The sequence below is a fragment of the Polyodon spathula genome, chromosome 2 (assembly GCF_017654505.1).
Source record: "Polyodon spathula isolate WHYD16114869_AA chromosome 2, ASM1765450v1, whole genome shotgun sequence".
In the NCBI taxonomy this organism is placed as follows: domain Eukaryota; kingdom Metazoa; phylum Chordata; class Actinopteri; order Acipenseriformes; family Polyodontidae; genus Polyodon; species Polyodon spathula.
In genome coordinates, this window is record NC_054535.1 from 64,231,508 (window position 1) to 64,257,641 (window position 26,134).

The 26,134-nt window shown below is 40.7% G+C and overlaps 1 protein-coding gene across 1 annotated transcript in view; it reads right to left on the reverse strand.

Moving 5' to 3' along the window:
- The window catches only part of LOC121299106 (transient receptor potential cation channel subfamily M member 3-like), a 300,327-nt gene that overhangs the window by 40,756 nt on the left and 233,437 nt on the right, over positions 1 to 26,134 (reverse strand). The window contains exons 18-19 of the mRNA XM_041226653.1: positions 20,540 to 20,680; positions 20,157 to 20,285 (exon numbers count right to left, since the gene is read on the reverse strand). Coding sequence (XP_041082587.1) covers positions 20,157 to 20,285; positions 20,540 to 20,680 — 270 coding nt within the window. The remainder of the gene's footprint in view (positions 1 to 20,156; positions 20,286 to 20,539; positions 20,681 to 26,134) is intronic.

Genomic DNA, 26,134 nt, shown 5'->3' on the forward strand with positions numbered 1-26,134 from the left:
ATCAAATATATGAAGACAGGATATGGCACCTGGAGAAGATGGCATAACAACTGACATTGTGAAAGAAAGAGGTGAAGAACTGACAAAATACTGTACTGTATTTCTACAGATTGTACTAAGCAAAAGAAAGTGCCAAACAACTGGAACAACCAGTGATACTTTTCATGAGAGAGGAGATAAAGACCTCAGAACTACAGATTTAATAGCTTACTTCCTATAATCTACAAAAAATTTACCAAGATGCTCACCAACATACTTCAAGATAAATTTGACTCGGCACAATCAAATGAGCAAGCAGGATTCAGGAGTAGATTTCGCACAATGGACCATCTTCAAGTTGTACGGCAAGTGATTCAAACCAGCAACGAGTACAAACTACCAGTTTGCTTGGGATTCATCGGCTATGAGAAACCCTTTGACTCTGTGTGAAAGGGTGGCTTTGCAGGGGTGACGTCAGACCAGAAACACAGACTCAACTCCAGGAAGTAGCAGGGCAAAACTGAAACACTACAGCATTCAGCACTTGTATTATATAGTAAAACAAGAACACAAAACAAAAGGGAACGTTGACAAAACAAACAAATGGTACCAAACAAGTATCATGCTGGTTTTGAGCCAGCACGTATAGCAATTGTTTACTTTGAATTCACTTTGACCTCCTAACTCCGCACTTGTTCTCCAATCTCAAACAACCTTTCGCAAACAAGGAAAGCTGCAGGCTTTTGTATTCTGGCTGAGGGGTTAACTAGCTATTAATTAGTTAACAGTGTCTCACACAAATATCCATAGGGGTGGGGCTCCCCACCACACTCTATTTACACAAGATCTGTAATTAGGAAAAAACAAGGAATTGAGAAAATGTACATAGACTAGATCAGCACCATATACAAGAATGCAACATCCACAGTAAGACTCCATAAAAACAGTGACAAAATCAAGATTGAAAAAGGAGTTTGTCAAGGAGATACAATTTCCCCAAAGCTCTTCACGGCCACCCTAGAAGACATTTTCAAAACACTGGATTGGGAAAATAAGGGGCTGAAGATCAATGGAGCCTACTTGAATCACCTATGATTTGCTGACGACATCCTCATATTTACAATGTGCCCAGAAGAATTACAAACAAGAATACAAGAACTACACAAGGCTAGCATCAAAGCTGGTTTGAAAATGAACCTGAAGAAGACTCAAGTCATGTTCAATAAATATACCACTCCACAGGCAATTGAAGTCAATGGGATCAAGCTTGAAGAAGTCAATAACTACCTTATACTTAGGACAGTTAGTTTCAGCAATGGAAACCAAATGTGCAAAATCAACAGAAGAGCAAAAAATGGGCTGGAGTGCCTTTGGAAGATTAAGCATGGTTCTGAAAGGGAAACTACCCTTATGCCTCAAGAAGAAAGTCTTTGACCAATGTGTGCTGCCAGTGCTAACTTACTGGATGCGAAACCTGGACCCTCAATGCAAGAATTACTCAAAATTTACAAATGACCCAATGGATGTTTGGAAAGATGCATGCTGGGAATAACAAGAAGAGACAGGAAAAGGAAGGAATGGATAAGAGCGCAAACAAAAGTATGCAATGTTATTATAAGAGCAAAAAAACTGAAATGGCAGTGGGCCAGAACATGTAGAAAATACCTGTGTTGTTGTTCTCTGTTTTGATGTGGTCGCTAGCTCTCTGAATTTGTTTTGTTGGATTTTGGTCCCCCTCTTCCTTTGCTAGTTGTACCGATGCTTCCGAACCTGCTCGAGGATCTTTTCTCTGAGTAGATCCTGGTTTCCTTTTTACGTTCTAAGTGCAGTCCATGACCGAGCCTATATATAGGCAGTCCACTGTTGTAGTAATGTGGTCCCATGATCAAGATATGTGAAGCCTTCCCGTGTGCACCACGTGGAGTCAGCCATGCGTTTTGACTTCCCTTATTTCCAGCTGTCCATATTGTCCTTTGTCAATGGGCTGCGGGCAGTTGTACCAGAAAATACTCACAGTTGTTGTTTCTGCTCTTTTAATTTCCTTCCTAGCTCTCTGAATTTATTGGTTGCAGGGGTTTCTGGTCTGTCTCTTCCAATGTTTCTTTGTACCGTTGTGGACGACTACTACCGGGTCGTCTTTTGTTTGTTCTAGGAGCCTGTCCACGTTTTCATTGATGTGCTTGACCGAGGCTCCCGGAGGTGATGCACACTGGTGGAATTGTAGTAATGGGTGTCCAAACTGCGAACTGAACTTGCTGTTTTTCTCAATATGGAGTCCAGCAACAATCATAGAAGAACAGACCATCGCTGGACCAAGGAGATACTAGACTGGATCCCAAGAGATATAAAGAGACCAAGAAGACGACCTCCAGGAAGATGGCAAAATGAAATTAGGAAACACGCTGAAGGAGAGGCCTTCATCCAGCAATGAACTGAAAAAGGCTGAAGATGATGATGATGATATATATATATATTATAATATATATATGCTATATATATATATATATATATATATATATATATCAGGATATATATTTAACTTTATAGCAATACACTGAAAAAGGTTTGACTTTGATGATGTATATAATTAAGACAGGATGGTGCCTGTATTTGCACACACAAAATAAATCAAACAAAACAAAATCTAGTTCCACTTTGGAACCCTTAACTACATTTTCCCCAAGTTTTCTAAACTGATAAACTGGACAGCTAAGCCGTTTACCACTTATCCAAACACATACGTGTACAACACCATACCTTTCCAGGTCTGATCATGCAGGTCTCTTCTCTGGCCTCTCCTGAGGCCTTAACCTTAACACAGACAGAGACACAAATGTAGACCATGTCTTACACACCTGTTTAAATATCTGCCAGCTAAATCCCAGGCGCATTCCCCTCATTAACTCTTTGCAGTCCATTTACTCAGTGCTTGTCATGTGAGTCAGGTCCAGTCAGGTCAACACACGCTGTTTATTTTACACATGCAGCTTAATTTTTTTTTCAGAGTAAAACAGGTTTAAAAGGCATTGAATCACAAAAGGACATTCAGTACTGTATCTACACCCCATCCCTTTTTCGCTGTATTTTTCACATACCTCTTTATACTGATAAACTGATAAATCATCTCCTGATCACTCGTTTTGTCACCAAACTCCTCAATAATGCGATCCAAGTCATTATTTTATTACTATAACATCTGTCCGTGTTCCAATATTCCAATATTCCAGTATACCAATATTCGGCTCCTATTAGTCTAACTCGGCCATTGAAAGGTTTTCTCTGTGCTTTACTCTGTCCGACATCGGACTGGAAAGGGGAAATTATAATATCGGACCTGGTCCGACATAGAAGCTCAATTCCTATCTTAGCTAATACTAACCCAGAGGCATTCAGGAGGATGTACTCCTGCAGCAAATCTCTGGACCACCTCTTTTGTCCCCCTAAATTGCCTACCCCTGCCACACATATATATATATATATATATATATATATATATATATATATATATATATATATCTGTATACACACACACACACACACACACACACACACACACACACACACACACACTCTGCCTGATTGATCTTAGACCATGTTGCATTTTTTCGTTTCTCTACAAGTTCCTCAAGAGCCTCCACTAGTGGTTATTCTATTATTGAACTAAAGATTGAATTGTATAAATGAAGCCGGGTTGAGTGAAATAGCTTGCATCACTTGATTTTCAAGGTGTGGTATCCAAAGCATAATCAACAAGTACAGGCTATTTGTCAAGATCCAAACCGTACAATTCCGGCCCCACAAGACATCTGAATCTGGTTCAGAACCAAGCTAGGTCAGGGGCGGGGTTAAGGATTTTCATCTTTATGTTTTGTTAGTCAACACACTCCAAAAAGACAAACAACAAATAATATGCCAGGCAGTGAGAGAAAAGTACAGCCTTGGGACACCGAGAAAGTGCAGGCTCTATTTTTTCTGTGGGCAGATAGAAGTGTATGTACGTTTATGCCCGCAGCTTCGAACAATGCAGTTAAGAAACTGAAGCAGGAATGCAAAAAGCTGAGAGACCACAATAACAATAAAAGTGGTGCAGATCCAAAGAAGAAAAATATTATGATGTTTTGGACTCTGTTCTTGGACACAGACCTGCAACAGTTGGATCCGGTGTTATAAATTCTGCAACTATTTTGCTGGAAGCAATGTCGCATTCTCCACAAGAACCAGGTGAGTTAATCATGCTTACGTCACACGTGTAATGTTTAAAAACTCAAAAAACTTTATTTAGTCGATATAATCATAAAATCTGTGGACTATAAAGAAATTCCTAAATATATTTACAAAATACAGCGATACAAGATACAGCTGCACCTTTACTCTATTAAGTTTTGAACACCATTTGTTTACGCATCTTTTGGCAAACTGAATCAAACAATAACACTGCAATCAGTAGTAGCCTGTGGCAGGCTGGCATGTGTGGTGACATCGCAGACCTGGTAGAAGACAGACACAGGCAGCACCGGGGTTTGAAACACGCTGATGCACGTATTTTTTAAATAAAAGGTTTAAACACAAAACCACACAAAACAAATGGGGCGTTGGCCAAATAAAATAAACAAACAAAACACGGACCCAAAACAAGTAGCAGACTGGTGTAGACCTAGCACGCATAGCAATTGTTATTTTAGTATAATTATTTTTCTTCATCAGTAATTGCAGTGAGTCCAAACAATGTTTTATTTGGGGGAGGTGTGTGGCAGAGCAAAGCTCTGCCCTTTAAATTGGCAGGGATGGGGTTAACTTCCCCTACCTGCCTGGGTTTATTATGTTCAGGTGGCTGGGGTTGATTAGTTGATTAGGTTGATTAACGATCAATCAGCGCCCAGCCACCTGATATAAAAGGAGGCCTCTGCTTCTCATTTGGGGAGAGGGAGCTGAGGAAGCAGGTTGTTTTTTTTTTGGGTGTTTGGAAAGTTTGAATCCAGTGAAGGCATTGCCCAGCCTGGAAATTGTTATTTTTTGTAAGTTTTGTTTTTTGTCTTTCTTTGTATTTAAATTGCTTTGTTTTGGCCCTTGTGCCCTTTCATTTTTGTGTTTATTTATAATAAAATAGTTATTTTTTTGAACTGCAGTCTGTCTCTGGGCCTCTTTCCACTCGCCAGCCTGTCACAGAGGGTTTGTAGTCCAGGTCGTTTGTGACCGTAAACAATAATCCCAGAGCCAGAGAGGGAGGAGGCCATCCCGAGAGCCAGAGGAGCAGCCGCCGCTCCCAAGGAGGAGCTGCCGTCGCCCCCCAGAGCCAGAGAGGGGTGAGGAGGCCGTCGCCCCAAGGCGGTCCTGCACAGCAGCAATATGTTTTGCACTGTTTAACCCTTAACGGTCCATTTATTCAGCACTTGTCAGGAGGAGAGTGTCAGGAACAACTCCAATTTATTTTCACACGCGCTGTTTATTTTACACATGCTGTTTAAAAGAGCCAGAGAGGGAGGAGGATCCGCCGTTTTTTTTTTCCCCACAGTAAAACAGGTTTAAAAGGCCATGCATATCAACAGGACACTCAGTATCTCATCTCCAGCCAAGCCCCACCCCTTGTTCACTGTATTTATCACATACCTCTTCATAATAGTGCATACTCAAATCCTCTCCTGATCCCAGAGCCAGACTTGTTTTATCGCTCCCAGAGCAGAGGGAACTCCTCAATAATGCGATCCAAGTCATTATTTTATTACTCCTGAAGGGACACAGAGCCAGAGAGGGACGAGGAGCTGCCGTGTCTCCCAGAGCCAGTTGGAGTGAGGTGCTGGATAAGAGCCAGACGGGGATACTGCTAAATCCGTCGCCAGAAACACCAGAGAGAGGCTCGCCCCCAGAGCCAGAGAGGGGTGAGGAGCCGCAAGCAGATAGAAAGAAAAAGGAGAGGTACACGGCTCTAACCGAGAGGGTCGGTATTGCAATGCTACCCGGTGCATCACCAGGACCCGTGATGATGGCTGCAAAGGCTCGGGGACAAAAGATGTCCGTAAAACATGATCCAGAGACTACCTGGTCGCATTTAAGTGATTGGCTACCACTGCGTCATGGCCAAATGAGTTCTTGGCTAGCCAGTTAGGGTTCTGCCCGATTGAAGAGGCCCAGGCAGCCTATTAGGCCATGACGGATGCCGAAGTCGCCCAGTACGATTTAGTCAAGCAAGCCATTCTCCGCCGCATGAACATCACTGGGGAAGCACACAGGGTACAATTCAGGGAGTACCAGAAATCGCTGGAGACATGCTCCAGGGTAGTTGCGCAGCGATTGTGTGATCACATGGTGCACTGAGCCCCACCTGGAAGACAGGGATACAGATGGGCAAGACTATCATCACTGAGCAATTTTGCCATGTGGTCGGCGCCAAAACCCAGGCATGGATATGGCGCCACAATCCCGACACCCAAAACTGCTGTGAAACAGGCCTTGGATTTCGAGGAGTCCTTGATCTCTGCCAAGACCGACACACTCACTGCTCCCTTACCACAGAGCAGCTGAGCACGGCGTCCTCTCCCAGCTCCACCATTACCTGGGCCCAGATTGAGACCTTCTAGACCATCAACCCCAATGGGCAACATTACCTCCCCCTCATGGAGGCCAAGGTTGTCCCCCAGGTGGGGTAGATTTTCTGTCCCTGTTCCATTGCCTTATCAGCAACAGGACAGATACTTAACTTCAGCTTCCACTGCCCCTCCTATTTGCTTCAGGTGCCAACAGGAAGGACACGTTGCCAGGTCATGTTATTTGGCATCAGAAGCGGGTAATTGATGGGGAAATGGTCAGGAAGGACCTTGTATTGTTGATGTGGTTATAGGGAAAGTGAATACCATACATTAGTGGACACAGGGAGTGAGCGGACTTTAATTTGAATGGCTCTTGGCCAGTGTGTCATGGCAGCCACAAGATGATGTGGCTATCTCCTGTATCCATGGAGACACTGTGACATATCCCAGACTAAAAGTATATTTATCGGTTGGTCCAATCAAGCGCCACCTAGTAGTAGGGGTGGCGGAAAAGCCACTACACCCAGTAATTCTGGGCCAGGACTGGCCAAACTAGAAGGAACTGGTGAAATGAATGGTATCCCCGGTCACAAGCATAAACGTGGCAGAAAAAGAGAAAGGGGAACTGATTTTTATAACTTTATAACTGATATGTTTTCCCCACTTTTCATCCTAGAAAAACAAAAAGAGACAGATCGAAAAATTGGATTAATGAGACAAGGCTGAGGTCTGGTGGGAGAATGCTCTGATGGTAGCAAACGCCAGTCAAAGAGAGTTGGTACGCAGTGTGACCGAGCTGGCAAGGTTACTGGGCCATCCATGGCAGAGGCTACTCCAGCCCCTCTCAATATACCAGGCATGTGGGACCGAAGTGTGGACCTAGTGTGGGACCAAAAAAATGATTCCACACTGCTGCACACTTGGGGGCAGATCCGGTCTATTGAAGATAAGGATGTTGAAAGCGCTAGGTGGCTAGTATATCCACGTTTCATTATTAAAGGGCAATTGTTATATAGGACATCCCTTTTTTGGGATACCTCCATGTCTATAAAACTAGGGAATGCATATTGGCTCGATTTTATTGGGTAGGATAATGATGTGTCGAAATATGTAGCCACATGCCCAGACTGCCAGCTAGTAGCACCAGGTTGAGTTCGCCCCACCATCTTTAGTCCCACTGTCAATTATTTCTACCCCTTTGAATGCATTGCGATGGACATTGTAGGCCCTTTGCTACCTTCTGATTTCCATTGAGGTCTACAAGTGCATCTGCGATAGCCAAAGAACTAGTGCAGATTATAACCAGAGAGATATTGACTGATCATGGAATGAACTTCTTGACTGAAAGGTTACAGCAACTATACAAAATACCCCAAATACGTCCCATTCAAACCTCTGTTTATAATCCACAGACAGACGGTTTGGTGGAACATTTCAATCAGACCTTAAAGCAGATGCTGAGACGTTTTGTTGAAGCCCTGGCAGGCAACTGGGCCTTATTTATAGCCCCAGGTGAAGTAAAGGATAATTTAGGCTGCTGTCTAGAGGCCCCTAGCACCAGAGACACTCCAATGGGGGAACAGTTACTTCCATATCAACAAAGAGAGCTGCTTAAGCTGATTGAGTTCAATTATGTTTTTTCTGACTTGCCCTGTAGAACTAACCTTGTTGAATATACTATTATCACTCCTCCACGTGCCACAGTACGAGAGACCTTACCAGATCCCAGTAAGTCGGCGAGGTGGCATTAGCAAAGAGATATGGGCGATGCTCGAACTTGGGGTGATTGAACCTTCCAGGAGCGAGTGGTGCAGTCTGATTGTGATTATCGCCAAAAAAGACACCAAATGCTTCTGTGCGAATTCCATAAGGTAAATGCTACTGCCAAATTCGATGCCTACCTGAGAATGGTTAGGTTTCTCTCCACTTTGGAATTGATGAAGGGATACTAGCCGATCCCCTTAACCTTCAGCTCTAGAAAGAAAACTGCGTTTTCAACTTCTGATGGTCTGTTTCATTTTATAACCATGACATTTGGGCTACATGGTGCGCCCGCTGCCTTCCAGAGACTGATGGACCAGGTCTTACACCCACATTGTGAGAATGCAGCAGTGTGTACTGACAATGCCATTATTTACAGCTCCACCTGGCGAGAGCATCTGGCTAGGATTACTGCCGTCCTTCAGTCTCTAAGGGTAGACTACTGACAATCAACTTGAGAAAATGTGTGTTTTCCAAAACAGAAACTCAATATTTGGGATTTATTATGGGAAATGGACAGGTAAAATCCATTGTTATCAAAGTCCAGGCTTTGATAGGCACAGCAATCCCCAAAACAAAGTCTCAGGTGAGGTCTCTATTGCGATTGGTCAGTTATTACCAAAGATTCATCCCCGAGTATGCCACAGTGGTCGACCTCACTAAAAAGAGTGCTCCAAATTTGATTATGGTCAGGAGAATGTCAGCGGGCATTTTGACACTATTAAGCAGAGACTTTGCCAGACCCCCACCCTCATCACACCAGATTTTAATAAGAGATTCATCCTCCAAACCGGCACTTTGGATGTTGGTCTGGGGGCGGTTTTGTCCCAAAAGGTACATGGAGTAGAACACCCCACCATGTACCTCAGTAAAAAGATGCTCCCCGGGAACGCAACTACTTCGTAGTCAAAAAGAAGTGTTTGGCCATTAAATGGGATACTCACTCTTTATGATACTACCTGTTAGGACATTCCTCCACTCAAGTGGTTAAGCACAATGAAGGACAGCAATGCCTGGATAACTCAGTGGTATCTGATACTGCAGCCCTTCATGTATCATGATTCACCATGCAGGAAAAGACCACCAAAATGTGGATTATTTTTCCCGGGAGGGGGGAGTAATGGGAAAAGTAGATTTAGCCGAGTGTTCCTTCAACTCCACTCTGAGTGATGGGATATGTAATAGAGAAAGAATGAATCTTGGTTTTAAATCTCAATCCCGACCTGCGAGGGCACTGTGTAAAGGGAACAGAGTGCCCCAGACTGGATGGTCTGAGAATTCATTCCAAGGGAATGGTGGAAGTCAGCATTCTAGAAAGGGGGCAGAGCTACGGTACACCAAGTCATCGCCCCAGAAGTGAAGTGAGGTGGCCACCACAGATTGGAGGAGAAATGTTTGCACTAGTTAACCAAGGGGACGTGGCTAGGTGATCTGTTCCTTTAATAGGGTTAAGAGCGAACCGCTAAAGGAAAACCAAATTGTATCATGAGTGTTTAGTGTTTGTTTTGTCATGTTTGATTATATACTTGTTAGTTTAATAGACGGCTAACATGTAGCAGGAGCTGTCGCTTAAAGCCAGCACCAACCCAGAGAACAATTTACAACTGTACTCGAATAAAGTGTATTTCGCCACTTGCACATTAGCACTCACTCTGGACTTGTGATTGTGTGTGTGTGTTATACTGTGTTTATTATTTCAGGACTGTAACCCTTTGTTTTGGAACAATGCAATATACATTGTTGTGCATTGCCTGGGATTATTCTTTGTGGTCACCAGACCGGAATTTTAAAAATAAACGTTCTGTTAGGATTGTGAAGTTTGTTGTCTGTCTTCTATTTTGTAATCACATCATCTCTACACCTGCATACTGCAAATTACTTTGCCATACACAGACTCAGTTTAAAAACAGCAAACCTTGATAAATTGTTAACCTTAATTTTTTCTACATTACTGCATCTACCGAGTATCTTGCGCATCAGATCCACATTATTGCTGTCTCCGAGAAGCATTCTTCCACATTACTGCTATCTCCGAGAAGCATTCTACATTACTGCTCTCGCCGAGAAACATCTTGTCTCTCAGCTCTTCTCATAATCATCCTGTTGTTGTGTTTCAGTTTTTGGCTCGGGTGTGTTCGCACTACTGTTCAATGTAAAAGCTGCACTGTGGAACGTGATGTTAAATTCAGCAGACACAGGCACACAGAGGAGTGGTGAAGATTTGTTTTGAAAATGGATCACAAGGTCGTACTGTCCGAAACGATAAGGTCTACCAAAAGATTTCACAGGAATTGAGAAATATGGGACTAAACCGCAGAGCCGGTGCGTCATTTGTAAAGAAAGTGGTGCCGGGGCGTAAGCAATGCCAATAACACCGCCCTAAGAACCACACATTCAAAATCATAACACGTTTATTTGAAAGATTATTGTATGTACTTGTGTTAGATGTTTACTTTACCGTATTCTACATCATCTACAAAGTAGTAGCATGTGCAGAAAAATTTAATGCAACAGCAGGACAAATAAATTTAAAAAAGCTTTTATACATGTTTTGCATTTAAATGATTAACCCCAATACAAACATTGGTTTCCACAGTCTGCACTAGCTATGCTTATGCAACAGAAGCTGCTGGTCGATTACAAAAATGATTACTTAAACTTAGGCCAGGTACTTGTTATCTGCGTATGTTTTTATTCTCTAATGAAATTATATTAATTGAAAAAGGCAAGAGAGAACCAGATCGTTATTATTGTTTTGGTTTAATACAATGTAGCAGGCTAATGATCCTATTGAAGAAGGCTACAATATATTTCTTTATTAAGTTGTTCTTTATGACAGTTGAAAATTTCAATATTTTGTTGTGTACTACTCAAATCAAGGTGAAATCGTAAAGTAATTTAAAGTAGGCTACAAACGTGGCAGCGGTCTGTCTCTCTTTAGCGCGCACACAATAACTTGAGACTTCATACAAATGTGTTGAGAATTTAAAAAGAAAGCATTTTATGAGATTTTTAAATGTTAGTTTGCGTAGTTCAGGAGGCGTGCAGCAGGGGGCTTCCAATTTCCTGTCAATTAGTACCTATTTTCTATTTAACCCCTGATCACTTGCACCTTTGCTGTCTAGCGTTTCGTTTTTGCAGCAAACGCTCAGACGCCGTCTTTTCGTGCTTCACCACTAATCTACACTTCGCTGCCTTTCACTGGAGGTCATTTCTCTGCGCATCGCTCCCAAGATATTTTCAAATATTTTCCTGCCTGCTCCGGTGCTGCTTGTCATCATTCAGCTTCTCCATTCGGCTGCAGGAGCTCCAGCATTAGTCTTTCCTGCTTTTCAGCCTCCAGTCCAGCAACAGCACCGTCCAAACCGCAGCTTCATTTCTCAACTCGTCCGCGTCTTTATTATACAAACTGGCCCTCCACTAAAACCTCTAATGCTCCTTCAACAAGACATCGACATTCCCGTGGTCAGCGTTTGTCTAGCCATAGCTCCTCTATTTAATCCACCATAAAGATCTGTCAGCTGAACATTTCTTTACTCTTCGCTTGCAATCAAGCGACCCTCCTCCGCTCCCAGAGCCAGCACAAACTACCGTTCTTTCATGGGATCCTGCCCTGGATTTCTATTGGCTACGTTCAACGTTTTAGGGACCTGTCCATTCAGTTTCGTGCTCCGTTTCAGCGTGTGGCGGCTTGTGCTTTCGACTGGTCACAATAACATCCAACAACACTGCTGTTTTTTGCAACTTTTCCATTTTCTCAGTCTGTGGCTACCACGGCACGCCCTCATTGCCTCACTTGCTGCTGCACTTTTACAAACTGCGAGGTCTCGTTCAACTCGCCGAATTGTGACATCTAAATACTGTGTTAACGTATTTATATACATGACTAACTGTCCTAAAACATGTAATGAAGATAATAAAATCTAAAAGGATAAGCAATTGTTGTTCTACACCGACAAGGATTTTAATCACAATAACCAAATAATCTACCCGGCTTCACTCAAGCCAATGGTTAATTCTAATCATAACCGCTAGGTGGCAGTATAACACCACAAATTTTATACAGTCTCTAAGCTGGTTTGCTATCACTGCGAAGCTCACCACTCCAGCTTTTCTATACATTCCTGCAGTTTGTTGTCATTCTGACGGATTTGCAGGAGACCCCCTCCACCTCAACCTTTTGTAGCAACTGACATTCTCCAATTTCAACAGTTCCACTCTTCAAGGACCTGGTCATGAAGCAACCTTACTCAGCTGTTTTTTGAGATGCTCATTATCTACTATCATAGTAACATCCTGCTTTCCTGCATCACGCACCCATTCCTGTGACTTATTCCTGTTCCCAGATTTTCCTCATCTAGTGCTGCTCCTCCAATCCAATCAGCTTCATCAAAGTCATAATTTCATCAATGCGAGCCGCTAGTCAGTCATGGAACCATATCCTACTATTTATCAACGTTCCAGTCAGTGTCCTCCTACCCCAATAGACGACAAACTGCTCTCGACCAATCAATATGTTTTGCAGACGCCTCGGAGCAACATATTCTTCATCCTCTCAGGTTCTGCAGTGGTCTCAGATCGCCGCAATCTTCATCTTTGCCCAAAAACAGCACCATCTCTGGCTCCATCTAAATCGGCCTTAACACTGAAAGACCAATATCTACTGCATTCAGCAGATCCCTACTCTCTGCAGCAGACCACCGCACTCTACTGATGGTAGTCCTCCATTCTCTATTGCAGATCTCTGCTCTCACAACTGGGCTTCTGCATACTACTAACAGCACTCCATTGTTTTCTTCCTCAGACCTCCCTACTCTGTTCAGCAGATCCTACCCTCTACTGTTAATTGCTCCTCACTACAGCAGATCTCCACTCCCTCTTCAGATCAGTTCACTACTGCAGCTGCAAAAGTCACTCTAGTTTACTGTTTAAGTCTACAGCTGCACTTCTCCAGAGCCTACAATGCTCTAGCCTTCCTCCAATATGTAGATCGTGGCAGCATTCCCACAACCAAGGCTAATGCTAATCTCCATCTAATCAAAATACGGGGCACTCCTTCAGCAATCCTATTCATCTCCACTCATCCTCCCAAATGTTACAGCATTAATACTTGGTTTGAGACATGGTACGAGACTGGAAATCTGTCTTGATTATGAGTTAAGGATTTCCACTATAAAGAGAATAGCTGGAGTTATTCTCTGAATGTGAGTTTACCTTTTCCATTTCAAGCAGACATGATAGTAGCAAACCGCTGATTGATTCTGTATTAACTAACACATAGGAAGGCAGCATCTCATCTGTCCTCATTTCTAGATATGGGGGGCAAAGGAGCCGTGCTTCCCCAGTAGCCGACTCATGTTTGTTCAGTCCAGCTGCCACCTCAGCCCTCAGTGCCAGCTCTTCTGCCTCTACTTTCGGTATCCAAGTTCAGTTGGTCCCATTTGATTCCACAACCCCCATCCAGAATCCTCAGCTTCTCCAGATGCTAACTGACTGAAACCTACTCTCAGTAACCCCCTTCAATCTGCTCAGCATTACATGTCTGCAGCCCTCCACCTTGTTCAAGAGCTCCTGTTCTACAGCCTGCTCAGTGTCTTCAATCCTCTGCGCCCAGATTTGAATAATCATAGCCCTTCAATCAAAACCTGGCTCTCATGGTCCGTGCTAGGGATTCTCTCCAACTCCCTCCAGTCTCTCCATATTCAGTATTCCGCCTGACCCTCTGTGGGATTCTTAAGAGCTTTCCCCCTGCCTCACCTTCCTCTGTCTATATCAACATATATTCTCCATTTGCTAATTCCCACTCTGCTGAAAAGCCGCTTCTCCCCCTACAATGATTTACCCATGGAGATCAGCTGCCTCTCGGCCACCTTCCATGCTTACTCCATCACTTGGCTGCATGCCTCAAGACGGATCAATTCAGCGTGGTCAGTTCACTCACATGTCAAGTATCAAGTTCCCTATCTCTCTTTTCAAGGTATCTCCACAGCAGGAACCCCACCCCACTCCCCTCCTCAGACCATCTGTTCATTGATTCCTCTCACTCCTATCATCACTCGCCTCGTCTCGAGCAGACCTCCTTCCATTCCTCCACCCTTGCCTCCGAGCAGGCCTCCTTCCTCTCCACCCTCGCCTTGTGAGTAGGCCTCCCTCCTCAACTCCACCCTCTCCTCCAGAGCAGACCTCCCTCCTCTCCACCCTCGCCTCCTCGCAGGCCTCCCTCCTCCACCCTCTCCTCCAGAGCAGGCCTCCCCCCCCTCGACTCTCCCCCTCCCCCCCAGCCTGATCACGAATGTGGGGGAACTGGTCCTCCTCTGCAGTGGATTCCTACATTCATTCGTTCTTCCCTGATATAGTTGCTGCTCCTTCGAAAAATGCTAGAATCATCTCTACTCTTTGGTAAGGCTGCTTCTACCCCTATGAGGATCTACTCATGGAGACCATCTGCCTCACAGCCTTCTTTGGCTTTCTCAGAAGCTTCGAATTCACAGTTCCCTCAGCTCCCTGCTTCCCCTCGGTGGATATTCGTTTATGTGACCTCTCTTCTATTTCCAACTCCTATTTTTTTTATTCGGCTGCGCACTTCAAAGACAGACTAACTCCGGCGCGATCAATTCATTCAGCTTTCAAGGACCAATTCTGCTAATTTCATATTATTAAAGTTAGGTTAACTAACTTTAAAACGTTATAGATTTGAACAATATCAGTAAACACTTCAGAATAGATTTAAAGTAGGCCTATTAAAAACAAAATCTAAAATGTAACATATTTCTTTACAGTATTTTTATACATGCAATGTTAATATAAGGTTTTTTTAAAACAACAACATATGAGTCGTTGCAGGACTGTGACGAAGTACTGCGTCCATAAAATCATAACATTTACTTTTTTGTGGTCTGGCCCGCTTTTTTACAATCTTTAGTTTTTTTGTAATCCTGTGTTTTTTTTTTTTTTTCAGAACACTGTTTCATGCTGTGGTTTACTCCCGTATTTCTCAATTCCTGTGAAATATTTTGGTAGACTTTGCTTTGGACAATACGAGTTAACCCTGCCCCCCCCAGCCTTGCTCAGTACCAAGCCAGTACCAGATATCTTGCGAGGCCAGAGTTTCACGGTTCCAGCTCACTCGACAAAATGACAAGTGTGAAACTAGCTGTACCTTGAGGGCCGGCTCGGGTGTGCAAGTCTGAAAAGGCTAGAAACGGTAACTGAATGTGGGACGTGCAGAGCTGTATGCGGGAATGCACTGTTTTAGAAAATACTTACCGCTGTAAACAACCAACACACACCAAGTTAACAAGCAGCAACAAACACATGTTGTTTAAAATCAACATTATTTTGCATCCAGATTAAAGAACAACACACAGATGTGTTGATTTAGTTGAACGTGAATATTGGGCCATTGAGCTGTGTAGCGGGTCTGGCTGCACTTCCATTCAGGCTACCAGCAGAGGGCACTTTTGTACCCTGGAAGAGAGAACAAGGAGATCAGTACTGAATGAAAGACTGTAAGCTTGGAAAATGTGGAACCAAAGCATACCAGCATACTTACCGTATTCTACAGGAACATGTCTTCTACCCTGTAGGATAATATACTTACCAACCAACTGAGTTTCTGGTTTAAACCTGCAAAGGATTACAACTACAGTTACTGGACCTGTTCCGAAGGGATTACAACTAACCTACAACACTGGTACTCACCTGGAGGATACTGTGACCAGTATAACCTCTTCTGGGCCCCCTGCAGCCCAAATACTGAACTATTCTTTGCGGCAGTAAATTTATCACAGGTCTGTGTTGTGCATTCAAACTGCCTGTTTTTATGTGTGTGGAGAATAGCTCCCGCAGGGCTAGACAGGGAAAAGATGAAAAGTTTAGACAGAGCCCAGTGGGGCAGGTTTTCTTTTTATTCTTTTAATTTTGTTTCATTAAAAGTTAATTCTTGTTACGTTCAATAAAACTTACTTGTTAATTGTACTGCTGTCGTCCTGTGTGTTCTATCAATCTTCCAGATTGGTTACCACACCAAACAACTGAACACAAACGGTTCACACACACACACACACACACACAGTACTCACCCTTTATAACTTTATAGTGGGGAACCATAGTTACAAGACCGTGCTGTTTGTGTTCCGCCTATAATGAGTATAAAAGGGCTACTGTAATGGCAGTGTGGATTAAAATGGGAGCCACGACCCTACCGTGTTATAACCGATTCCAGACTACAACGAATCGTGTTATAACGAGTGAGCACTGTGTGAATACATATTCATTGAATACATACTGAGTACAGCAGTGTTATTGTGTGATATGCATGTAGAGGAAGTGGTATTGCAGCGGGGTGAGGAGGAGGAGGGGAGGGGATTGCAGAGCTTTGCATCTCCACTTAATGAAAAACTGTGAGATTTGCATCACAAAAGAAAATAAGTGAGCCACAGATACTTAAATGCAATGGTAGTCCCGACAGAAAATACTGTATTGTAATGTCATTTTAATTCAAAGGCCATTACATGTAACCCCACACGACAGTTAAACTAGGCACCTCATGAGACGATTGCTTTAAGTATACTGTAGTAAAATAGGATTCAGCAGCTTTGAGTAAACATAATCGTGATCGTATAACAAGCTGTTTACCCATGAGGACTTGTTTTGATGTATTGTCGTCAGTGATTGAGCACCATTGACACCTGTATACTGTATTTAAACTGCTGATGCTGATTGCTAATTGTAATGTATCAGAGTGGCTGAGGACAGTGTAAATTATCAGGCTGGAGCCTTGTTTTACAGTTTTAAACCTGTGTTGGTTTTAGTTTCTTACACTGCAGTGGCGAAACAAACAAAATAAACCTAGCTCTCAGTTGGAGCACTAAGTAAACAACACTTTGTGTGGAACAAACACTAGATCTCTTACTCGTGTTTTGGTTTCTTTTTCTTTTTTCCTCTATACTCCATCATAAAGCTGTTGGCTAAGCCCTTTTTAATCGAGGCACCATAACTTTAACAAGCAGACAGTTAACCAATTGACCATTATCCTTAATTCATTAATGAACAGCAGCTGTGGATTTTCGTGGGCGTGCATACATGCAGGAACTCGTGACATCTAGGGGTCAACCCATTACACTGCAGGGAAAAAGCTCTTATTCTCATACTGACATACTGATTCTGCACCACAGTAATCATATCTGTCCGCTTTTAAGAAACGACCGCTTACAAGAATCAAATCATCTGGGACGGACGTGATTCTTATAAATGGAGTATACTGTGTGTGTGTGTGTGTATATATATATATATATATATACACACACACACACACACACACACAATGAAGGTATGAAACAGAGACCTACAGAAGTAGATTGGAGTAAAATAGAGGAAATATCCACAGAAAAAGGATGGCTGTTCTTCAAAAATGTAGTATTAGAGGCACAAAAACAATTACATTCCTGAAGTAGACAAATCTAAATGTAAAACTAAATTGCCAAAATGGTTTAATAGATCAATTAAAAAAAAATAATTCCAAAAAAAAAGGCACTTTGCAGAGCGTTTAAAAAGGGAACAAAAAAGAAGTACACAGAAAGAGTATACAGAACTGCAAACGTAAGTCAAAAAGGAAATTAGAAAGGCCAATAGAGAAATAGAAATAAACATTGCTAAGGGGGCTAAAACCAATTCCAAAATGTTTCTCCAATATTACAACAGCAAGAGAACATTCAAACAGGAGGTTAAATGTCTAAGAGACCCAAATGACAAAATCATAAAAAGAAAAAAGAAATAGCAAATATATTAAATGATTACTTTTCACAAGTTTTTACAAAGAGAGGATACGGACAACATGCCCCACATGCCAACCTGTGCTTATCCAGTTTTAAATAACTTTAGCATAACCGAGGCAGAAGTGTTAAAGGGACTAGGAGCTCTTAAAATAAACAAATCCCCTGGGCCGGATGAAATTCTCCCAATAGTACTCAAAGAAATGAAAGAAGTTATTTACAAACCGCTAACCAAGATCATGCAACAGTTTGACACGGGTTGTACCGACAGACTGGAAAATTGCAAACGTAATACCAATCCACAAAAACGGAAACAAAACTGAACCAGGTAACTACAGACCAGTAAGCCTGACTTTTCTTATATGCAAACTTATGGAAACTATAATAAGAATCAAAATGGAAAATTACCTATATGGTAACAGTATCCTGGGAGATAGCCTGTGTGGTTTTAGGAAAGGGAGATCGTGTCCAACTAACCTGCTTGATTTTTTTGAGGATGCAACATCAACAATGGATAATTGCAAAGCATATGATATGGTTTATTTAGATTTCCAGAAAGCTTTTGACCAAGTCCCTCATAAAAGATTAATTCTCAAACTGAACGCAGTTTTGATTCAAGGAAACACATGTACATGGACTAGGGAGTGGTTAACATGTAGAAAACAGAAAGTACTGATTAGAGGAGAAACCTCAGAATGGAGTGAGGTACCCAATGGAGTACCACAGGGATCAGCATTAGGTCCTCTGCTATTCCTAATCTACATTAATGAGTTAGATTCTGGTATAGTAAGCAAACTTATTAATTTGCAGATGACAGAAATAGAAGTGGCAAACACTGTTGCAGCAGCAAAAGTCATTGAAAATGATCTAGACAAGATTCAGAACCGGGCAGACACATGGCAAATGACATTTAATAGAGAAAAGTGTAAGGTACTGCACGCAGGAAATAAAAATGTGCATTATAAATATCATATGGGAGATATTAAAATTGGAGTAATCTATGAAAAAGACCTAGGAGTTTTTGTTGACTCAGAAATGTCTTCATCTAGACAATGTGGGGAAGCTATAAAAAAAGACCAACAAGATGCTCGAATATATTGTGAAAAGTTTTGAATTTAAATCAAGGAAGTAATGTTAAAACTGTACAATGCATTAGTAAGACCTTGTAACGCTTGGCGATCTTGGCCTCCAGGTAAACCAACTATTTTACCATTTTTATTTATCGCCAACTTGCTACTAGTACATACTGGAAAATTCCACTACACCCTATATATCCAGGGAAAAATAAATGTAATTATATTAACTAAAGGAAAGAGAACCAAAACAGAGGAAACAAAAGATAATAGAAAACACAGGAACTAACTACAAGCATGTATTTGCTTTAATATTGGGGAAAAATAGCTCAGGGGTTTAAACAGCAATAAAAGATAGCATTACTCAAATTAACAAGAGCCCATTCCATAATTTCTTAGTATTTAAACAGACATTTCACACCATTAGTAAGCGCGCCAGTTATTGCACATTCAGGCATCATTAACATGTTGTTGAAGCTGACACCCTGGGATCATTCAAGAAGTTGCTTTATGAGATTCTGGGATCAATAAGCTACTAACAACCAAACGAGCAAGATGGGCTCCTCTCGTTTGTAAACTTTCTTATACTCTTATGTTCTTCTTATATATATATATATATATATATATATATATATATATATATATAGACACACACACACACACTGTATTTGGACACACACGCACACGCATGTTTGTATTCCTATACCTGTGGGGACTTCTCATTGACTCTCACTATATTTTTATTTACTATTTCTAACTCCAGTTAGACAAAACTGCACACAGGATGAAAGTCGAAAACAAACTAAATATTTTGGCACTTTTTTAGTTGTTTTTTTTTCAAAGGTATATTTAGTTCTTAAAAAGGTGTTTTACAAAGTGGGGACGTCCCGACAACGTCATTTTTTCAGGAGTTATCATCTTTGTGGGGACATTTTCTCAAACTGTGTCCCCACATTGATAGTAATACCTGCCCACAACACCAAACACATAATTACATGCAGAATATCCTGGCTCTGGGCAGTGCTAATTCACTTTTCCTTTTCTACCTCTCTCATCTTCTCTATTCCCAGTGTAAAGATGTAGGCGATAACAATCCACTCCTGAGAAGAAGGCCAAACGTCCATTTTCACAAGAACAATGTAGTTGTACAGCATCAGGTAGCCAACATATGCCATCTAAACAAGATGAAAAAATAAGTCATCCTTTATCTGAAGTAATATCAATGTTCATCCAAAGAATACAAGAATAAATGCAAATTATTATTATTATTTTTTTACCAAGCTTTACCAAACGTATCATTTAACAACTAATGGTGCAGGATAGCTAAGCAGCGCACATTAGTCTATGCAGGTATCATGTTAGCAATGCGATATATCAGTGCCTTCGGACTGGTGCCTCTGTTGGAACTTTAGAACCTGGAGATACTCACAGTATGAAAACAAAACTTGACAATGGGAGCATTGTAAAACTCATAGATTTTTCTTCCGAAGGGTATTAGCCTTTGCCTGCTCTGGACGTCCTCTACAACTTTTTTTCGGGAAGATTCCTTATTTACTTTTCCCAGCATTGCCTGAAAAAGTGGAAAAAGGAGAAGGGGCTCAGTCTTCAAATATAAATTTGTAACATTAGAAAATTGCACTACAGTACTTTCTATTTTGTTGAAAGATATATTTCTGTCATGCTATTGCAGGTGACTAAATGCATGGTAAAAAAAAAAATCACCAGCTCCAAATTAATGTAATTATCTGACTTTTATGTACAATTTTCCCCTGGTTTAAGAAAACCATAGTGTGCTGTGAGGTTGAAGCAATTTGCCAGATATATATATATATATATATATATATAATATATATATATATATATATATATATATATATATATATAATAACAATAATAAATTAATAATAATAACAAAAAACACAAACATTTATGCACATATTAGATATTTTATATATTACAAAGGAATTATTTGGTTTAAATTTAAATCAAAGCTTGTTGGAAGATTATCTTGGGTTGATTTGTTGTGTACACAACAGGTGCATTGTAAAACTCAAGTAATCTTCAGACCGGGGGAAAATATTTAGTCCATGTAGAAAAGACACTATATACTTACTAGTTATATGTAACAAGCAGGGATTTGAAATGGAATTGGAACGATAAATGAAAACTGAACAAACAAAACTAAATAAATTTATTATGTTCTGGAACGAACATGATATTCAGTATTTTGTTTATTGTTTAATAATGTTTTTTTCCTGTTCCCTTTCAGTCTGTCTCTTTGCATTGTTTGCAAATGTACAATAATTTGCAAAAAACGCTCTTCCCATGGTCTTACACCTCAGTGGTTAACGACATTCAGATTGCTTTTTTTGAAGCAACCAGCGAATCAAATATTACTATATTTGCCTTCAGTTCAGACTTCCACCTTGTGGTATGCTACATGCTGGATCCATGTTCAATGATCAGTTTTGCCTTCACTCAAAATAATCAGGTACTCTTATTAACGTATTATTAACTTATGTACACAGAAAACAATCTGTAAAAGTATGTGTGGCACGTGAAGTGGTTTTTTAATAATCACAGGTTTGCTAGTTATCTCAGGGGCCATATTAGAGAACAATTTCCTAACTTGCTTTCCTATCCTACCTTTCATGGCGTGGATAGGGTTTCTCCTAACCTGTTATTACAGAAGCATTTCCTAAGTCACTAGTGCCTACAATTTCCAAAGCGTCTCCCCATATCCTAAAATTAGTTAGGAAATCCTATTTTAGCGTCGGGGGGGGGGGGGGGGGGGGGGGTCATTATATCATTCTGTGCATGAAAGTAACAGAATTGGAATATACAGAGGGGATCTTAAACCATTCTGTGCCTTCTTGATCTGATCACAAACTCCCCAACTGACAAAGAATGCTTTTAGAAAGAGTCGTAAACTAACTGCTGGACAAGTGTTTTATCTCTACCTGTCACTGAATGAGTCATTTCGATGCCAGTAGTGTTTTGCTGAGGGCAACTTCCAGACCATTCTAATTACCTTGACGCTAAGACAAGAACCAGTCCTTGTCATAAATCCAGCCGAAAGGTGGCGAAATAGTGGACCAATGGAGAACAAGGGGCCGCATCGGTAAGAGAACAGCTAATGAAAGCACTTCACGTGGACTTAGGCACTCCTCAAAATAACCCAACTAACCAATCACAGGGTTGAAGAGAGAATCACAAAACCCGCTGACTTTCGAACTGTGAGTGAGCTTCTGCTGCGTGGTGTTGCTTCCAGTCCTGCTGCTGCTGCTCAGACATGCGTGCTGACCAAGTGTGCTGTCCGCAAAGGAGGTGTGCATGAGGAGTGTCCACCCACTAGAGGTAGCTGGGAGTTCGGAGGAACGAAATGGATGCTACACTGCTTTGAAGAAAGTTGCAGAGTCATGGGAGCACACATGGCAAGAAGGCAAGGAAGAACCAATGTTCTGAATAATGGCTAAAATCATCTTTTGAGGAAGGGCCCTGCCCTCTTTCCTACAAGAGACCGGATCAGTAAAAGTTACGTGGACCTCTGCTGAATATATATATTATAATAATCATTATAGGGAAGGGCTGGCCCTCTTTGACCGTACAACACTTCTTATATATCTATATTATGATATAATACCGGAAATTTGAGTTAAGTCAACACGGTATTCTTTCTGTCCCGAATTGCAAATGGGCCCTTCTCTGATACCTATACTACTAACGTTGATTAGACAAATCTACAAGATAAATGTAGTTACAACAAATGGATAAAATTTATGTTTTGTATAATATATATATATATATATATATATATATATATATATATATATATATATATATATATATATATATATATATATATATATTTTTTTTTTTTAAATAGCCATACTTTACTTATTTAATTTCAATCATGAACACAATTTTATTAGGAATGCCAACACACAACACAGGCTAAAGTCATGCTGAAAATAATAACAATACTGTGACATGTTCTTGTCTCTGGTGTGAAAAAGTGTGTACATTAATATAATTTTGTACATTAAATAGTCCAAACTTGTATTTTTCGAGTTACATTACATATATGAGTCGCTGGTTATAGTTCAATGGAGTGTCTCACTATGTAATACAATAACACAACAGAATCAACACAGAATACTTAATATCTTATTACTCAAGTTTCAAATATCAACTAGAAGTTACAAGCAACTTGATGGCTTCCAAGGCATTGTTGTTCCTATCTGTAACCATGACTCTACCTGCACTGTCTAAGGAGTTATAAGCCAGTTTTTCATTTGACCTTTAGGAGAGGTCAGAGTTCACAGGCAAGGAAATTTTTTGATAGAGCATATATGGGTTCCTATATGTGTTCCATAGTAACCATGACAGTATCTGCACTCTAAGGAGTTATAAAGTAGTTTTGCATTTGACCTTAATGAGTGGTCAAAGGTAAAGATCAAGGTATTTATTTTAATAGAGCGTACATTAATTTGTAGTTTTTGTAAGCCATTTGTGAATGCTGAGGATGTCAGCCGCCATGTTTTTTACCGTTGCAACTTCCATTAAACAAGCGTAAAAGCCAACCATACTTAGATCATGTACAGCAATTTTTGTTTCAATCAAATAATCGCTTTCCGAGAAGATGTTTGTCTTTTGACGATTTTATGTTTTTACTGTATTTTTATTACGTTATCCAACATGGCTGCCATACCACAAAACTACTCAGCTTCTTATGAACAACATTTAATTTTGGACTATCCCCAAACAAGTTTCAAAACCCTGCAATAAGTGTTTTTCAATAGGTAGATGTTTTAACAATCTCCTCGAAATCCAATATGGCTGCTGAACCATGTGACCTATGACATCTGTTTTTGTTTCTGGTACATTGTCTCAAAGGCATCTACCCTTCAGCTAGGAAGCCTAATAATAAAAATCCTAACAAAATGCAACTAGAGTATAAATAGGTGATGTTGCTGGTAAGTTTCCCAAAGATTTGGAGAAGGCGTTACTCGTGGCAACGTGATGTCAAATTGAGAGCAGCCACGCGCACCAAGCTCTGGGAAGGCGTTTCTCTAGTGCTGCATGGGACATCAAACAGAGAGCATAGCTTGCTCTGGGATACGAGAAAGCGCCGACTGTTTTCCCACAGCGCATATGTTTATTTTGTTAAAAAGTGGGACAGCCATGGCCCTCTCACCCCACCGGTTCTGGCTCCCCTGTTTCACATAGAAAGCTGTTTCAGTTAACGGTGGCTTTAAAGACGATGTTTGACATTTCATCAAAGGGAGCTGTAATATTAACTTATAAACGCACCCATAATAAAAGAGAATAGATAAAGGGGGGAAATGCAGACTACATACATATCTTATAATTACATATTACATGGTTAAAGCTGTTTGTTGTGTTACTTAGTAATATTAGTAGCACAACATGCGATTGTGTAGAAATAACTTTTTTCAGGAATAATATTGCAAAAAACGTATGTAATTGTTCATATGTAATTGATTACTTGGAGAGGATTTTTTCTGCATATCTTCTGTTTAAAACAGAATAGCTATGCAATAAGAAATATGTAGGTTATGGTAAATATATAATGCTTTGAAGAGATATGTTTTACAAAGATGTTTTTTGGTATTATTTATATTCAAATATACAGCAGAGATGTAGAGCCCTTTTTTTTTTTTTAATTTTTTTTTTTCAACAAAGTTGAAAGGTGGAACAGAATGGAGAAAAAACAAAAGCAAACTGGCTATTTGATGGAGCATGATTCATAGCTGCCCTACAATATGTGCTAATTGCAGGACAAGAAGGTGTTGTAATTCACAGCTTAGCTGTTGAATGCCTACTTGGCCACTCGGCAATCGACGTTACGTTGAAGGGAAAGTAAGGTGGAGTAATCAAATAATTATTTATTCAAGTGTCATTAGCCCTCTGGCATAAAGGAGGCCTCAGCTCCCAGCAGAGCGAAAGGGAGCTAGGAAAAGCAGGTTCGGGGGTTTTTGAACTGCAGTCTGTATCTGGGACTCTATCCACTCACCAGCCAGGAATTTTTTTTTTTTTTTTTTTTTTTTTATTAGCCCTGTAAATCTGTGTTATCCAGTCCAATGCGAATTTTTTTTTTTTTTTTCAACAAAGTTGAAAGGTGGAACAGAATGGAGAAAAAAAAGCAAATGGCATATTTGATGGAGCCATGATCTCAATTAGCTGCCCTCACAATATGTGCTAATATGCAGGAAAAGAAGTGTGTGTGTATATTTCACAGCTTAGCCTGTGAATGCCTACTTGTGCCACTCTGCAATCTACTTTATGTTGAAGGGAAATGTCAGGTGGGAGTAATCAACTAATATAATTATTCAATTATCATTTAGCCATCTGGCATAAAAGGAGGCCTCAGCCTCCCAGCAGAGGAGAAGGGAGCTGAGGAAGCAGGTTGGTGGGTTTTTTGGTTGTTTGGAAAGTTTGAATCCAGTGAAGGCATTGCCCAGCCTGGAAATTGTTATTTTTGTAAGTTTTGCTTTTTGTCTTTCTTTCTGTGTTTAAATCGCTTTGTTTTGGCCCTTCTGCCCTTTCATTTTTGTGTTTATAATAAAATAGTTATTTTTTTGAACTGCAGTATGTCTCTGGGCCTCTATCCACTCGCCAGCTTGCCACAGGTGTATATTACCTACAAAGGTTTTTGAAGTTAATTACCTAATTTTTAAATCAATGATGTAAAACTTGTTTTTCTCATAACACCCTTAATCTGACTTGAATTTTCATTAGCCCTGTAAATCTGTGTTGTCCAGTCCAATGCGAATATTTTGATACCAGATTGGATATACATAACCAAATCTATACACTGTTTTCAGTATCGATAAGGATCCAAAATCCATTAGATTTAAAAGCTAGGAAGGAAAACTGAACTCATTGGGCCTGATATTAAAAAAAAACCTTCAGAATGAGAAAAAGGTGGAGTACCACAGGGATCAGCCTCTGCTATTTCTAATCTACATTTGGGACCAAAAAGAAAACTTGCACAAAGGTC